The 18,440-nt window shown below is 38.7% G+C and overlaps 1 protein-coding gene across 3 annotated transcripts in view; it reads right to left on the bottom strand.

Moving 5' to 3' along the window:
- Positions 1 to 18,440, bottom strand: part of MCMBP (minichromosome maintenance complex binding protein) — a 58,936-nt gene that overhangs the window by 14,469 nt on the left and 26,027 nt on the right. The window contains exons 6-11 of one of the 3 annotated variants that reach the window (XM_007469568.1): positions 13,937 to 14,081; positions 10,924 to 11,075; positions 9,112 to 9,212; positions 5,235 to 5,410; positions 4,775 to 4,898; positions 3,490 to 3,607 (exon numbers count right to left, since the gene is read on the bottom strand). In XM_007469568.1, coding sequence (XP_007469630.1) covers positions 3,490 to 3,607; positions 4,775 to 4,898; positions 5,235 to 5,410; positions 9,112 to 9,212; positions 10,924 to 11,075; positions 13,937 to 14,081 — 816 coding nt within the window. The remainder of the gene's footprint in view (positions 1 to 3,489; positions 3,608 to 4,774; positions 4,899 to 5,234; positions 5,411 to 9,111; positions 9,213 to 10,923; positions 11,076 to 13,936; positions 14,082 to 18,440) is intronic. The other 2 variants (XM_007469569.1, XM_007469570.1) reach the window with 2 other exon arrangements.

Here is an 18,440-nt window from a genome sequence, read left to right as displayed (position 1 = left end):
AAAAAAAAAAAAAAAAAAAAAAAAGTGGGCACAGACCTAAGTAGGCATTTCTCCAGAGACGACATACACACAGTCAAAAGGCACATGAAAAGATGCTCAACATTGCTATTAGAGAAATGCAGATCAAAACTACAGTGAGATATCACTCACACTGGTCAGAATGGCCATCATCAAAAAGTCTACAAATAATAAATGCTGGAGAGGGTGTGGAGAAAAGGGAACCCTCCTACACTGTTGGTGGGAATGTAAGTTGGTGCAGCCTCTATGGAAAACAGTATGGAGTTTCCTCAGAAAACTAAAAATAGAATTACCAAAGGATCCAGCAATCCCACTCCTGGGCATACAAACAAAACTCTAAATAAAAAAGATACACGCACCCCTTTGTTCATAGCAGCACTATTCACAATAGCCAAGACATGGAAACAACCTAAATGTCCATCAACAGATGAATGGATAAAGAAGATGTGGTACATATATATAATGGAATACTCAGCCATAAAAACCAATGAAATAATGGCATTTGCAGCAACATGGATGGATCCAGAGATTATCATACTAAGTAAGCCAGACAGAGAAAGACAAATATCGTATGATATCACTTACATGTGGAATCTTAAAAAAAAAAAAAAAACAAATGAACTTATATACAAAACAGAAATAGACCCACAGACACAGAAAACAAACTTATGGTTACCAAAGGGTAAAGGGTTGGGGGGTGGGGGGATAAATTAGGAGTTTGGGATTAACATAATACACTACTGCATATAAAACAGATAACCAACAGGGACCTACTATATAGCACAGGGAAGTATACTCAATGTTTTGTAATAACCTATGAGGGAAAAGAATCTGAGAAAAATAGATATATATGTATGTGTCAGTGCATCACTGTGCTGCACACCTGGAACTAACGCAACACGTAAATCAACTGTACTTCAATTTTTAAAAAATCTGTGAATCACTATATTGCACACCTGTAACTTATATAATATTATATATCAACTATACTCCCATTTTAAAATTTTTTAATAAATTTTGAAAATAAAATAAAACCGTATTCATTCAGCATAGACAGCTGCAGACCTCTAAACAAATTGCTCCAAGGAGGCCTGAGGTGCGGAGAACTCCACACTGTCATCAGCGCTGTGGGTCTCGGAACCTGCTCCACCCGGGAGAGCTGCCTCCTCACCCAGTCTCAGCACTGGGTGAGCACTCAGTAGAAAATCAGTTAAGTCCACCTGCACCTCCCTCCATCTTCCTGAGCCCACCACACCCAGTGCCCTCTGCACCCTGCGTTGTACTCCAATCTAAGATCACTCTGGACCATAAAGAAGTATGTGTGGTACGGGTGGAGACTGGGGTGGGGAAGGATGTCAAGGAAGAGAGAAGATGTATTTTCAAAATGCAGAGGATTTTTGTACTTTGGCTCAGTAATTCAAAGAAAGCGGAGGGGGGCGGTCATGTTATAGATACAAGGAAATGATCCCGAAAGAAACAGAGTCTGTCGAAACAAAAGGTGGCATAAAGCAGGGTGCAGCTCCATATAAACAAAAGCAGCTCACTCACACTTACTGCTACGAAAACTAAATAAGATATTAAAAAGGCAAGTGTTTAGAAAAAGTTCAGTGCTAGCTAGACACAAACATAAGAGTAATATAAGCGAGTGGGATATGGTAAAAATGAAACAGTAAAACAAACCACTACAAAGTGATGTAGAATAAAAAGAACAAAAAGGAAATACCTTACCATGCAAGAACCTTGAGTACTTTCCTCATATCACTTTCATACTTAAAAATATAATTCATGTCCCAAGTATGTGCTACTTAAATTTTGGCCTCAAGCTTTGAGTGGCCCTAGGCTGCCACTCAGAACTCACGTCCTACGCTCCTCCCCAACACTCATTCCATGGCAGTACACCAGCCCCTCGGGCTGGCGTTCCTCAACATGCCCAGCAGGCTGCGCTTGGACCCTGAACTTGTTCTCTGCACAGGACAGACACTTTCCCCAACACGGCCCTGTGTCTTGATCCTGGGTTTGCATCAAGTCTCTCCCTGAACTCCACCCTGGAGAGGGCTTCCCCGACATGCTGTAGATGTCAGCAACTCCACACTGGCCTACCCCCCAGCACTCCCTATCCCCTTACCCTGGGCCTTTACTGTTCTCCATGGCACTTCAGTGACATACTATATGTTATTTATTATTTGTTGGTCTTCCACCACCAACAAAATGTGGTCCAGGGCACTCCCAGGGAGTTGCTGAAACCCTTTTATGGGGTCCATGAGGTCAAAATCACACAGGGATAAAAGATCCATTCAATGTGCAAGACAGACCAATGAATTTACGATAGCAGAGTATAAAAAGTTCATTGATGAGATTACAGATTTCACACAACTATCCTTGAAGAAAATGCCATATGGACAGTTTTGGTCCAGTATCAGAAGAATATCTATAGTTATCTGAAAATGCCATTAAAAGTCCTTCCTTTGCCAACTACTTTTTCATCTGTGTAAGGCCAGCATTCCTTCATATACTTCAGTCAAAACATCGTGTTACAATAGACTGAATGCAGGAACAGATATGACAATCCAGATGTCTTCTATTAACCCAGACATTACAGAGACTGGCAAAAATTTAAAACAATGTCACTTTTATCACTAACATTTTTTTGTTTGGAAAAATAGCTATTTCTTACAAAAATATTTTACTTCTGCTCATATGCAATTGATTTTCAATGAATATTTTAATATGTTTTTAGTTTTAACTTCTAATATGGTAAATTGATAATAAAAACCCAAACAACATCTCTTTAAGTTCTCAATAATTTTTTAACAGTGTAAAGTGAGTCAAGGAGAGTGAGAAATGTTGGTCTATTTAGTCCAATGCTGTTTCTTAAGAGCCCAGAAGACACTCAATAAACACTGGTTAAATGAATGATCTGTTTCAACCTCTTAAATTTCCAAAGAAATGATTGGCATTGCCAGTCACACAACTAATCAGAAGCTATTCCCCTGTCCCCAAGATCTTAATACCACACAAACACTGCGTTCCAGATGTCCTGGCAAATAAAGGTAGCTTGACTTTCCAAACAGGAATTAAAACTGGGGCAGCAGAGATAAAGTTATTACCTCAACTAAAAGAATTATGCTATAATTTAGAGCTTACTTAGATTTACGATTTTAAAGCACACAAAGGACACCAAATTGTACAAACAAACTGGCATCAACAGAGAGTACAATGTTAAGGGAGTTACTACAGTTGTGTTGTTACTTGAAGAAACCTGTGCTAAGGCAATAAAGGAAACGTGAAATGTTTAGGAGTTAGTACATTTTAAATTATGAAACTAGGCAGGCTTTGTTTCCCCTTAATGAGGTCTGTTAACATCTCAAAGTTAAATATTTGGGTTGAATGAAAGACAATTAGAGGGACTTTTAAAGTGTACTTAAGCTTATAATACATATTTATACATATTTATATTTATATTGATCTTACTGCTGGAACTAGATGTTGAATAATTCGATATAAGTGTTCCGTGAAGGTACTATTCCGTGGACACCCACTCAAGTTAACCGTAAATTTTCCTAGTGGAAGAACATCTCTTCTTGTATATCTAGGAAAAAAAGATATCAACCAATAAGGTACTCAGGTGATTTCCTGATCTCCATCAAAAAGCAAACGAAGAAAAATTAGCTTAATACTGTCATTAAAATTAAAGCAGATTATTCTGATCAGTTGTTTTTTTAAGCAGAAACAACAATAAAAATAATAGCCAATATTTAAGTGCTGGGCACATGCCAGGTACTGTTCTAAGTACTTAAATGCTTTCTCATTTAATTCCCAAACACTCTGAGGTAGGTATTATTATTTTCATTTTACAGATGAGAAACCTGAGATACAGAAATTTTAAGAAACATGCCATTCACGTAGCCAGGAAGTGACAGAGCTGAATTTGAACCCAGGTAGTTTGGTTCCAGAGTCTATGCTCTCAACCATCATGTACTACTGTCTCAAATCCTACCTGAGGAAAGATTTATAGTACAAAGATGTTTACTGGAGGATTATTTAAACAGAGAAAAAGTAGGAAAACCTAACATTTAGGGAAAAAGTACAAATGTCTGTAATGAAATACTGCACAGCCATTAAGAGGTTCAAGAAGAATTATGATAGGAAACGCTTAATATAAATGATAAAAGCAAGATAATGACCTGTTTAGAGTATAATTGAGATCTAAGTAGGGATGGATACATGTGTAAACAAAAAAAAGATGATATGAACAGGTACCAAGATCTGTTAACTGAGATCATCTTTAAGTGGTGAGATTACAGACAATTTCAATTTTCTTCTTTATGCTCTTGGAACTTGTTGAAGGCACACATGTTATTTTGAAATCAGAAAACAAAGAGCTGTAGTGAAGTGAAAGGGAGAGGGGCACATGTCCACATACAAGTGAGATGTACACCCAATGGACCTCACAGAGCCTTGGGATGTATAAATAGAGAATTCAGAATGCAAAAAGGGTAAAACAGCTCATTTTACTCATTGGCCAGGTTCTTTATCTGATTTTTGCTCTTAAATTTAAGGAGATACAATCAAAATGCTACATGTGACACTGAGAAAAGTTGAAAAAGGACTTTCTGTGATTTGGTATAACACCGGTTACACTGAAAAAATAACCATCTGGTGATGAAGCCCAATAAAACCAGAAACGTTTCTGTTCTTTTCCCCTCTCAACAAAACACCAAACTCCCTTAATCCCCACCAAGAACAGAGCACTTACACTGTAGAAATGAGATGTAATATAAGATATTCAGCAGCCAAACTGTCTCCCAAAAGGGCGTGAGTGAGGAACCCAAGCAGTTCTGCTCTGACTGGAGACAATTCAGACATGAAACTGGAAACAACTAGAGAGAGAAAAAAGACCAGATTCAGAACACAAACCAGTTCCTCTCGTGTCTCTTAGGTTAAAAAGAAACTGGAACAAAGCACTGCACGTCAGTAGATGACTAGTATGGACTTAAAATATTGGTAAGTGATGCCAGTTGTCAAAATAAGACAGCGTGTGTATCTTTTGGGGGGCCTCATTTTAATGAAGAGAATTAACACAAAGGAAAATGGGGCAAAGAAATGGTGACCGCTGGAGAAATTTATTCTGACGACCAAGAACCTGACTGACAGCTCCGCCACGCAGCGTTCACATGCTGGGTAAACCTCTGGGCCACGAGGTTTCGGCACTTTACACTTACAGGTTTCGCTCTCCTTGTTAAGGCAAGCAGGCAGTAAAGGGTTGATGTGCTGCAACTTCTGGGCTAAAACCACATGGATTCTTGGCACTAAGGAGGCAGGAGGACTGCGCACTCTCTGTTCTTCGGCTGTGTCTGTGCATTCCATTGGATCTAGCAGCGAAGAGGCATCCCTGCGGAGAGATGACAGAGCTTCAGTTCACAAAGGCGGCAGCTGTATAGATGTAAAAAAAAAAAACACATCTCTGAAAATCAAATGAGAACTCAAGCCAAGAACAATTTCACCTGCACGTCCCCTTAAAGAGCAGAAAATGCTCCTCTTCCTTGTGAACAGTTACATCACAGATTTCAGGCTACTCTGATCATATTATGAGACAGTGTATTTATTCTATTCTTCAAGATCAGTAACATTTTTACTGAGTGTGTTGTAACTGCAACAAACGGGATACAGCTTATCACTCATCAAGTTCCTTCAGAACGCAGACACCCTTTCTTAAGCTACTACTGGGACACCAAATACTTCATCACATGTCTCAAAAACGGGGGTCTCTCCCTTAAAAGCCATCAGGTGTCTACTATTCAGTGTGAAGAATCCATTCATCTCTCTTGCTAATTTTTTTTCCTAAATTTTATTCTTACATGATACCTCTCTTGAATAGTGAATAGACAAGCAGTGAAAAGGAAGTGTGAGTTTTTCAGGTTTGCTAAATAAATTAGCAGATGACAGATTTATTGCGAGATGATTGAAACAAATGACTAAGATGTTTTTAGACTTTACAGACTGACTCTAGAGAGTAATCAATTCATACCACCATCTTCCTTAAATACAAGAATGATACCAACAGCCTTTATACAGTGAGTACCATGTGCCGGGCAATGTTCTTCACTTTGCACAAATTCATTAAAACCTCACAACCACCCTCATGTATAATGAGGAAACCAAGCCACTGCAGAAGTTAAGTGTAAGGTCACAAAGCCAGTAAGTGGCCAAACCAGGATCCCAACCCAGGCCATCTGGCTCAGTCTGTGTACTAAAATGCCTCCATAAATGAAGTAACTCAAGCAGGAAATTCACCATAACCAGAAACAGCCAAGACAAGCAATTGTGTATGCCATTATTATGGAACTGTTTATTTAAAGTTGTTTAAAATGTCTGTTTTGCATCATTTTTTACGTGTGAAAAAATGAGTTCTTCCTATGGAAAACCAAAATGAATGTCCAATATTTAACAAAAAACTCTACTGCAGGGACAGAATATAATTCCTTTCTTTTGCCAACCTCAAAACAAAATAAAAAAGAATGAGGATGATCTGGATTTTCAGAATATACTAAGTGAGGGGAAAAAAGTATGTAAAAGAGCACATATACCATGTCCCCTTTTATATAAGGCTAAGTGAGGAAAAAATATATGTATGTATCTGTTTTTGCAAAAAAGAGATACAGGAAGGATAAAAGCAGAACTGAGGCTGGTTCCCTACAGCAGCAGTCCTCAGCCTTTTTGGCACCAGGGACCAGTTTCATGGAAGACAATTTTCCCACGGATGGGCTGGGGAGTGGGGGGTGCAGGGGTTGGGGGGATGGCCCAGGTGGTAACGCGAGCAAGGGGAGCAGCAGATGAAGCCTCGCTCTCCTGCCCTACAGAAGAGCATGGGTGGGAGCAGGGTAGAAGAAATGAGGGTAGTGGGGAATGACATTCCTACATTCTTCTTATACAGTTTTGATTTTGGCAACAACTTCCATGTTTTCTATACTTACCTTTAAGTACAGAAACCAATAAGGACAGAGGGAAAACTCTGCAGTGAAACACAATGGAAACAAATGAACCTAACTACGTACAACGAGTAACAACTAGCAGAGCACCGAAGTGGGAAGAAGTCACCCAGGTAACTCTAGAACACAGCTGACTATATATACACTCTCATTCTAAAATAAAAATTGGAAACAAATAATGAACTCAAGTTACTAGGTTTGTTTTTTGCAGTGGTATGGGTTATCAATTCTGAAATTACCTTCTCTGCATAGCTGTCTCCTCTTATCAGCAGGGAATACATTCCAAAACCCCTAGTGGATGCCTGAAACTGTGGATAGTACTGAGCCCCATATACAATATGTCTTTTCCTATATACACATTCCTATGATAAAGTTTAATTTACAAATTAGGCACAGTAAGAGATTAACCATGATAACTAATAATAAAAATGGACAATTACAATGATATACTGTAATAAAAGTTATGTGAATGTGGTTTCTCTCTCAAAATATCTTATTGTACAAATTTAATGCCTTCTCCATCTTAACTAAGCACTTATCCCATACCGTAACTGTAACTTTTGCAGGTTGAGATGCAAAAGCAAAACTAGCACTAATTTCTTTTTCCATCTCAACAATTTCACAGAATCTTCTACTGTTCTTACTGTAGATCTTAACAACCTCAGCAAACGATTTTTTTTTCTTTCCATATAAGTCAAAAAATTTTACCTTTTCACTTTAAAAAAAGCATTTTACAGCTTTTCTTTGGCATACCCAAATTGCCAGGATCACTACTCTTGTGCTTTGGGGACATTATTAAGTAAAATAAGGGTTACTGCACTACAGGCACTGTGATACCTGGAAAGTCGATCTGATAACTGAGATGGCTACTAAGTGACTAACTGATGGCATACCCTGGACAAAGGGATGATTCACATCCTGGGCAGGACAGAGTGGGACAACTTGAGATTTCATCACGCTACTAAGAAAGGTATGCAATTTGAAACATTGTTTATTTCTGGAATTTCCCAGTTAATATTTTCAGACAGCGGTTGACTGTAGGTAACTGAAACCATGGAAAGCAAAACCAAAGTAAGGGGGACCCTACTATATCATAGAACTGAGCAAAGGAATATACTGAGGATACTGGGAGTCAAGTTTCTTTCTGTTAGAAAAGGGAATTACAAATACGGAAAGGAGGAAGACTAGAATGACACTGAGTTGTGGAGCTGAACTGAACTGGAACCAGGAAGACAGTGTGAGCTCATGGTTTCTGGTATACCGACTTGTAAATAAAATAAAGACTGATGTACGTGTGTACCACAAGTAACCAAGTGGTCAAAAAGAACTTCACCAGGAAGGGGATATTGTACCTGCTGGTGTGATACACTGAGAAAGATATATCACTTTGTAGTTTCCTGCCCAAAATGTATAACCAAAATCTAATCACACGGAAACATCAGACAAACCTAAACTGAGAGACATCCTACAAAATAACTGGCTTCTACTCTTCAAGTGTCAAGGTTCTGCTCTGCTATGTGAGGACACAGCAAGAAGACAACCATCTGCAAACCAGGAAAAAGGCCCTCACTAGACACTGGCATCTTAACCTTGGATTTCCCAACTTCCATAACTGTGAGATATGAATTTTTTGTTGTATAAGCTGAAAGAACAGAAAAAATTGTCAAGGCCTTGAAGGACAACAAAGAGCTGGAGACTGCTCCAGATTAATGCAACGAGTGATCCTAAGGATTCTGGACCAAGAAAATGACTGTCAGAAAGAACAGCAATGAGACAATTAGTGAAATTTAGTGTGATCTGTGGTTAGTGTATTGTGTATTCACAGCAAATTTCCAAACTTTGTAGCTATACTCTGATTATATACGAGGAGGTCTTTGTTCTTAGGAAATATGAATGCAACAAGTATTTAGGATATGACATATGTAACTTACTCTCAAGTGTTTCCAAAAAGTGTACGTATATATAAAAATGTGTGTATATAAAAATAAGCAAATGGAGCGTAAGTGTTAACAACTTGTAAATTTGGGTGAAGGGAGAAAGGGGGTTCTTTATAATTTCAAACTTTCAGAAAAGTTGGAGGGTAATTATGTCAAAATAGACTCACCTTTCATCATTATTCAGTATACTTAGCACGGGATCCACAGATAGTATGCCATATAACTCAAGAACATCATTTACTTTAAAACAATCCCAGTCTTCATAGACCTAACAAGAGGCCACACAAAATCACATTGTTAGGACTAAATAACACCAAAAAAGCATACGATATTAGTCTTAAAGTAATAATAATATCTTAGCATTTTAAATCAGAAAATAAACCTCAAAGCAACTCCTTTATTTGATAAATTGAGATCAAGAGAGGTAAAGCACTTACCTGAAGTCATTCTGCAATGAGCAAATTCATTAACAACTAAAACATGGGACCTCCTGACTCCTGGCCAATGTCTGTTTCCCCACTACATTCAGAGAAAAGGCTTTCCCCCAAGGATGATGGTCAACTAAAACTAGAAACATGCATTATCTCAAAATCCATTAACTACATCAAGAGAAGGGAAAACCCCACGATTATTAACTTTGGACTTATTCACAAGCTACGTAGTGTCAGGAGGATTAACACAAACTTAGAATGGCCATGAGGTTTCTCACAGTAAAGAGCCAAACTTTCAAAGCTGTCTATCATGACGGATATTAGAAACTGTCAAAGCCTCCTACTGGTGAGACCTAAGAGAAGCATGGAAGGAAAAACGTACTAATTCTTGCTCCTGTGCTACATAACTGAAGTGCCATTTAAGTTAAAACCACAACAAATAAGAACAGAAATTCTCAATGATCATTTCTGAAACTTGTTCACCTCTCATGATTAAAAAATCAGAATAAGCAGAACAGGGGAACAAACTATTAACAGATTTTTTTCCTTCTACCTTATTTTAAATCTAAGTGAGAAATGGCTTTTGATAAGAAAAGGAAGAATGATGAAAATAAAGCAGATAGGGACTTCCCTGGTGGTCCAGTGGTTAAGAATCCGCCTTCCAATGCAGGGTACGCAGGTCCGATCCCTGGTGCGGGAACTAAGACCCCACATGTGGTGGGGCAACTACGCCCGTGCTGCAACTACATAGCCTGCGCGTCTCAACTAGAGAGAGGCCAGCACACCGCGACAAAGATCCCACACAACTAAGACCCGACACGGCCAATAAATAAATAAATAAATATTAAAAAATAAAGCAGATATTAGTAAGTTAGAAATGATATAGGAAGGAAATAGAAATTAATTTAAAAGTTGTTCCACATCTATCTGAAATATCCATTTTTTGTAAACAATGCTGTGGTAGACAAAATAATGTCCCCCCACCACTCCGACCAATATCTACTTCTTAATCACTGGAATCCTTGAGTATGTTGTTACCTTACATGTAAAAGGAACTTGTATAAATTAAGGACCCTAAGATCGGGAGATTATTCTGGACTGCATGGGTGGGCTCAATTTAATCATACACGTCCTTAAAATTGAAAATCTCTCCTACCTAAGGTCAGAGGGAGATGTGACTATGAAGAAATGGTCAGAGGGCTGCATTACTGCTGACTTGGAAGATGGAGGAAGGGGCCACAAGCCAAGGAATAATGGCAGCCTCCAAAAGCTGGAAAAGGCAAAAAAACATATTCCCCCACTAAAGCCTCCAGAGAGGAACCAGTCCTGCTGTCACCTGAATTTTACCCCCAGTGAGATCCATGTTGGACTTCTGGCCTAAAGCCTGCAAAATGATAAATTTTGTTGTTTTAAGCCACTAAGTTTGTGGTGATTCGTTATAGCAGCAACAGAAAATTTGCTAATACAAATGCTAAGAGTTTTCTGTTTTAATTTCTGAGACACTTAACACATCTTTGTCAGCATCAGGTCTATGAAAGATTTTATTACCTTCACGAGGCATGCAGGACCCTTCTCTCCTGGCAGTGGAAAATTCAGATCAAAAGGAGAAGAGAGGTTTAGCGAGTTCAGCTGTTGTCCAGAAGAAGCTTCAGTTTCTAAACGTTTTGGTTCTCCACACCACTGAAGACCACCAACACTCCCTAAATTCAAAGGGAAAGCATTGCACATCGTCATTGCTAAGGCTTCCTGGAGATAAAGAACATTCCTAAACAGCCTTTTGAATTTGATAGAAATGATGCTTCTGAGCTTGCAAACTTCAAGTTGTTACAGTTTTTAAGGAAATAACACATACTAGAAGCCCTTTGACCTATCAAGAGAACAAAGATTATTATGAAGATCTGAAAGTGTAATCACTTTCCACCGGCAATAAAAAGGCAACAAATTCCCCCCCCATCAAATCTCATGTAAGTAACTTTAAAAGTTAATATTTAACATCATTACTTGACATCTTTGACCCAAGGAGTACACGGGTCTACTGACAACAAAAACACCTTTGTAGAACATACTTCTTTCTACTTATTAAGTAGAATAAAACCATATAGCAATAAATTCATTTACCAAACATCTATTAATGTCCACTATGTACCAGGAATCAGACTAGTTGCTGGGGATAGAAAAGATCATTTAAAGATAGCCTCGGGGGCTTCCCTGGTGGCGCAGTGGTTGAGAGTCCGCCTGCCAATGCAGGGGACACAGGTTCGTGCCCCAGTCCAGGAAGATCCCACATGCCACGGAGCAGCTAGGCCCATGAGCCATGGCCGCTGAGCCTGCGCGTCTGGAGCCTGTGCTCCACAACGGGAGAGGCCACAACAGTGAGAGGCCCTCGTACCGCAAAAAAAAAAAAAAAAAGCCTCGGGCTTCCCTGGTGGCGCAGTGGTTGAGAGTCTGCCTGCCAACGCAGGAGACACGGGTTCAAGCCCTGGTCTGGGAGGATCCCACATGCCGCGGAGCAACTGGGCCTGTGAGCCACAACTACTGAGCCTGTGCTCCGCAACAAGAGAGGCCGCAACAGTGAGAGGCCTGCGCACCACGATGAAGAGTGGCCCCCCCTTGCCACAACTAGAGAAAGCCCTCACACAGAAACGAAGACCCAACACAGCCAAAACTAAAATTAATTAATTAATTAATTAAAAAAAATAAAGATAGCCTCTACCCCTTAAGTAGTCACAGTTTAGGGCTGATAACTAGTTAGAATTAAAATATAGCTTCCCATACCACACAATATTGCTCAGCAATAAAAAGGAATAAACTATTGATATAAGCAACAACTTGAATGGATCTCAAGGGAATTTTGCTGAATGAAAAAAGCCAATCTACAAAGTCTATATACTACATGATTCCATTTATGTAACATTCTTAAAATGACAAAATTATAGGGATGAAGAACAAATTAGTGGTTGCCAGGGGGGAGGTAGAGAGGCAGGAGAGGTGGGTATGATTATAAAAGGGCAACATGAGAGATCCGGGTAATGAACTGTTCTGTGTCCTCACTGTGGTAGTGGTCACATGAATGTACACGTGATGAAACTGCATAGAACTAATACATACACATGCACAAAAATAACTGCATGTAAAAATGTGAATTCTGAGTAAGGTCTATGGACTATATCAATATCCATTTCCTGGTTATGATATTCTACTATTAATTATGCAAGGTGTTGACCCAGATGAAACTGGATCAAGTATATACAGGATCTCTCTTATGTTTTACAACTGCATTTGAACCTACACTTATCTCCAAAACAGCTTAAAATATATATACAGCCTGAAAGATTGCCTAGAAACCAACAAACAAGGTAAACTTTACATAAATAATGCACTCAAATGTATTCAAAAGCCCTGAAAAGTATGATAGTCAAACAAAAGGGGCAAGAAGTAGAAAGAAGCATCAATAGCTTAAATGATAAGAGAATTACCATGTCTTGGATTCTAATATGTTATTTATTGTTATAATACACCATTAATTTTAGTAAACATTTGGGGGGTGAGTGGAGAAAAAGAATACTATCACATTTGTATACATTTACTGTAAAACATTCCAATTTTAAAAACATTAAAATATGCCTTAGCATTAAAGAAATACGGTAATATGAACTTATAAAGTAGAATAATATATGATTAAATGAAATTCAGTAGTAAATCTTTGTTTACCACTGACTGTTATATTTGCCCTCTCAACCCATCCTTCACATTCAAATTAACGAGACTAATTTGTTTTTACCTCCTCTGCCTTTAACTTGTCCTTGGATTAAAGATGCTAAAGAGAAATGACTGGACACAAAAGGAGAAATAAAGACAAACTAATCTACGTGCAATATGAAGGCATTCAGTGCTCATAATAACTGTGACTGGAGAAATCAATAATGATATATACCAATTTTGAAATTCTCTCATTCTCTTAGAAAATTTCAACTTTTGGTCTCCTTGTTTTAATCAGAATTGCATTTTAATTAATTTTAATACATAAACCACTACAAACTTACATAAATAGAACAAACAGAACTGTGACTATTCTAAGGGTTATTTGCTTTAAAGTTTAGGAGTAAGTAATCCAGTATACCACAATTTCACATTTTTCCTCCAATGTTTTCAGTCTTACTAATTAAAAGCATCACTATTCCAAAAAGAAAATAAAAAAGGATGTTTCAGATATAAATAAGTCACTTTTAGGGTAGAGTACCTCATATTACTTAAAAGCTGAGATTAAAAAAATATGAAGATAAAAGACCTTTTCCAGCTACCCAAGTTGAGACCCTTAACAACTGACAGGAGAGTAGCCACTTCTCACTAAGTGATGCCTAACTGCTCAATTATGAAGCATAGTCTGACCAAAGAGTAACTGTTCAAACTCTCAAAACTGTCTATAATTCTGATAAACCTCAAAGTTGTCAAATCACTGCCAGCTCCTAAATCTAGAGCTACATTATACAACAATTAATTCTGAATACGAATCTACTGCAAGAGACCAGAAGTCTACCGAAAGCCCAATGGCACACACTACCTGCTTGCCTGGCACCCGCATGCTGCTCTTTCTGTTTATTCGGCTGTAGGTCCATATCTTCATCATCTTCATAACTCCTCTTATGACGACTGGGAGTGTAGGACGTTGAAGGGCTGACTCGAGCTTGGTTTGTATTAACATAGGCGTTAAATGAAAGGTTAAGGAAAGATTTTCATGAACTGGGGAATATTGTAAGTTACCCTACCTAGGTGACTAATAAAAGACTATTACTTTGGAGGGAAGAGATATGGGAACATATGTATATGTATAACTGATTCACTTTGTTATAAAGCAGAAACTAACACACCATTGTAAAGCAATTATACTCCAATAAAGATGTTAAAAAAAAAAAAAAGACTATTACTTTGGCAGTTTGGTTAAAATAAAAATGTATTTTTAAAAGAAGGTTGATGGGGCTTCCCTGGTGGCGCAGTGGTTTAGAGTCCGCCTGCTGATGCAGGGGACACGGGTTCGTGTCCCGGTCTGGGAAGATCCCACATGCCGCGGAGCGGCTGGGCCCGTGAGCCATGGCTGCTGAGCCCGCGCATCCGGAGCCTGTGCTCCGCAGCGGGAGAGGCCACGACAGTGAGAGGCCCACGTACCGCAAAAAAAAAAAAAAAAGAAAAAGAAAAAGAAGAAAAGAAGGTTGATGTACACAATAAATAAGCTATAAGGATATATTGTATAGCAGCAGTCCCCAACCTTTTTGGCACCAGGGACCAGCTTCATGGAAGACAATGTTTCCCGGACGCGCGTGTGTGTGTCTGGGGGGGATGGTTCAGGCGGTAATGAGAGCAACGGGGAGTGGCAAAATGAAGCTTCCCTCACTCGCCCACCGCTCACCTCCTGCTGTGCAGCCCAGTTCATAACAGGCCACGGCCCAGGGGTTGGGGACCCCTGTTGTATAACACAGGGAATATAGCCAACATTTTATAATAAATATGGAGTGTAATCTATCAAAATTTTGAATCATTATGTTGTACACCTGAAATTAAAACATTATTGTAAATCAACCACACCTCAATTTTAAAAAAAACTCAGAATAATAAAAATTTCTTTTCAATAAAAGAAGGCTGAACTTCCAGTTTGGGTCATAAGAATTAACAGCTCAAACTTATGCCCCCTACCTTGCTGTAAAGAACTGTAAAACTTATCTCCCAAGGCAATAGAAATAAAAGCAAAAATAAACAAATGGGACCTAATCAAACTTATAAGCTTTCACACAGAAAAGGAACCATAAATAAAATGAAAAGACAACCTATAGACTGGGAGAAAATATTTGCAAAAGATGAGACCTACAAGGGCTTAATTTCCAAAATATACAAACAGCTCATACAACTCAAGAAGAAAAAAACAAACAACCCAATCAAAAAATGGGCAGAAGATCTAAACAAACACTTCTCCAAAGACGGAATATAGAAGGCCAACAGGCACATGAGAAGATGCTCAACATCGCTAATTATTAGAGAAATGCAAATCAAAACTACAATGAGGTATAATCACTTCACACTGGTCAGAATGGCCATCATCAAAAAGTCTACAAATAGTGCTCGCTTCGGCAGCACATATACTAAAAAAGTCTACAAATAATAAATGCTGGAGTGTGGAGAAAAGGGAACCCTCCTACACTGTTGGTGGGAATGTAAATTGGTGCAGCCCCTATGGAAAACAGAATGGAGGCTCCTTAAAAAACTAAAAACAGAGTTACCATTATGATCCAGCAATCTCACTCCTGGGCATATATACAGAAAAGACAAAAGCTCTAATTTGAAAAGATCCATGCATCCCAATGTTCAAAGCAGCACTAGTTACAATAGCCAAGATATGGAAGCAACTTAAATGTCCATCAACAGATGAATGGATAAAGATGTGGTGTACACACACACACACACACACACACACACACACACACTGGGATATATTACTCAGCCATAAAAAAGAATGAAATAATGCCATCTGCAGCAACATGGATGGACCCAGAGATTATCATATTAAGTGAAGTAAGTCGGACAGAGAAAGACAAATATTATATGATATCATTTATATGTGAGATATAAAGAAATAGTACAAATGAACTTATTTATAAAATAGAAACAGACTCACAGACATAGGAAACAAACTCGTGGTTACCAAAGGTGAAGGGTAGGGGCTGGGGGGGAGAGGGATAAATTGGGAGTATGGGACCGACAGATGCACACTACCATATATAAAATAGATAAACGATAAGAATTTACTGCTTAGCACAGGGAAATATATTCAATGTCTTGAAATAAACTACAATGGAAAAGAAACTTTAAAAAAGAATACATATATATATGTATAACTGAATCACTTTGTTGTACACCTGAAACTAACACAATATTGTAAATCAACTATACTTCAATTAAAAAACCAAAAAACCTGTAAAACTGGACAAAAGGCATGAAGCAACTGTTTTCAGTCTTTGGACAACAAAGAACATAAGGTTATGATCCCTGAATGAGAATAAACACCACAGGTAAACTCCACGTTCTCCCCAGCTCTCTCAGGGGCATTTTCCAAATTGCAGCAAAGGGAAGAGGAGGTTCTGCTCTTGCTGGTAGAGAAAACAGAGCACATAGCTCAGGGCTACTGAAGCAACTGGAATTTGCAGAACAGTTAGAGAGCAAGGAGCTTCAAAGAGAGCCCTAGGAGAGAACAGCTGCTGCTTGGTTGGGAGCTTAGCAGAGATTCTGGAAGTTACACAATACTAGAACTGGACTCTGCTGAGAATCACGAGCACTTAGGTGAGACCCGGAAATAGCACATCTCGCAAGTAAGGACTACATCCTACATTGTAAGTGCCACTCATACCTACCTTAACAAATCCCAAAACCAAGCCTTGACAAGATCAAAGTGATCCACTTAAATTACCTGCCTGCCAGAACAAAATTCAACATTCTTGAAGACAAAAGTAAACTTTCAACAGTGTTGTATATCAGCATAACTAATCATAACACATGATTAATTATGTGAAGAAGCAGGAAAGTATGGCCTATAAGCGGGATTAAAAACAGTATCAGGGCTTCCCTGGTGGCGCAGTGGTTGAGAGTCCGCCTGCTGATGCAGAAGACACGGGTTCGGGCCCTGGTCCGGGAGGATCCCACATGCCGTGGAGCGGCTGGGCCTATGAGCCATGGCTGCTGAGCCTGCGCGTCTGGAGCCTGTTCTCCGCAACGGGAGAGGCCACGATAGTGAGAGGCCCGCTCACCGCAATGAAGAGTGGCTGCCGCTCGCTGCAACTAGTGAAAGCCCTCGCACAGAAACGAAGACCCAACACAGCCAAAAGTAAATAAAAAATAAAAAAAAAAACAGTACCAATAGAAAAAAAAAAAAAACCCAGAGACAACCTGGATACTGGAATTAACAGACAAGGGCATTAAAAAGCAATTCCAAAATTTACAATTTTAAAAGAAAAGATAAGGACCATCATCAGAAAAATGGAAACAAAGAAAAAGAACCAAATGAAAAAATCTAGAACTAAAACATAAAATGGAAAAAAAAGAACCCTCAATCACCTGAGAACAATAATAATTAGTCTACAATCATGTGATTTGAGCCCCAGAAAACGAGAAAAAGATGAGACTGGGACAGAAAAATATTTGAAGAAATAATGGCTGAAATCTGAAAAATATCAACCCACAGATCTAAAAGCTCAATAAAACCCAAGCAAGATAAACACAAAAAACCCAGACACAGGCACATCATAGTCAAGCTGCTGAAAACCACAGAGAATATTAGAAGCAGCCAGAAGAAAAATAAAGACCCATTACATACAGGTGACAACGATAAAAATGATAGCTATCCTTTTATAAAAAAACAATGGAGGCCAGAAGACAATGGAACAATAAGATTAAAGTGTTGAAGATGGGAGATACCTGTCAGTCAAGCATTCTATAACCACTGGGAGAAAAAAAAGGGTTCTACAACCTCCGAAAATATCCTTCAAAAATAAAGGTGAGGGACCTCCCTAGTGATCTAGTGGTTAAGACTCCGTGCTCCCAATGCAGGGGGCACACAGATCCCTGGTCAGGGAACTAAGATCTGGCATGCTACACAATGCAGCACCACGACACACACACTCACACACACACACACACACTCACACACACACACCAAAGGATGAAATAAAGACATTTTCAGTTGGAAAAAAGCTGAGAAAATTTATTACCAATGGATCAGTACTTTAAAAAAAAGGCTCAGTGAAATGATTCCAGACAAAAACAAAAAGGGGTAGAAATGATAAATATTTATGCAACATAAAAGACGTAATTTTCCCCCTTATTTCTAAATTTATGTAGGAGACAACTGTTTAAAAGATCAATAGAAGTATATTGTAGTGAGGCTCAAGGATCAAAGAAGAAATCACAAAGGAAATTAGAAAATATTTTGAACTGAATGAGAGTAAAAACAAGTCAAAATTTGTGGGATCCAACTAAAGCAGTGATTAGAGAGAATTTTATGGCCTTAAATGCTAATATTAGAA

Source organism: Lipotes vexillifer, unplaced genomic scaffold (genome assembly GCF_000442215.2).
Source record: "Lipotes vexillifer unplaced genomic scaffold, Lipotes_vexillifer_v1.1 scaffold240, whole genome shotgun sequence".
In the NCBI taxonomy this organism is placed as follows: Eukaryota; Metazoa; Chordata; class Mammalia; order Artiodactyla; family Lipotidae; genus Lipotes; species Lipotes vexillifer.
This window is presented reverse-complemented; position numbering and strand designations above follow the sequence as displayed.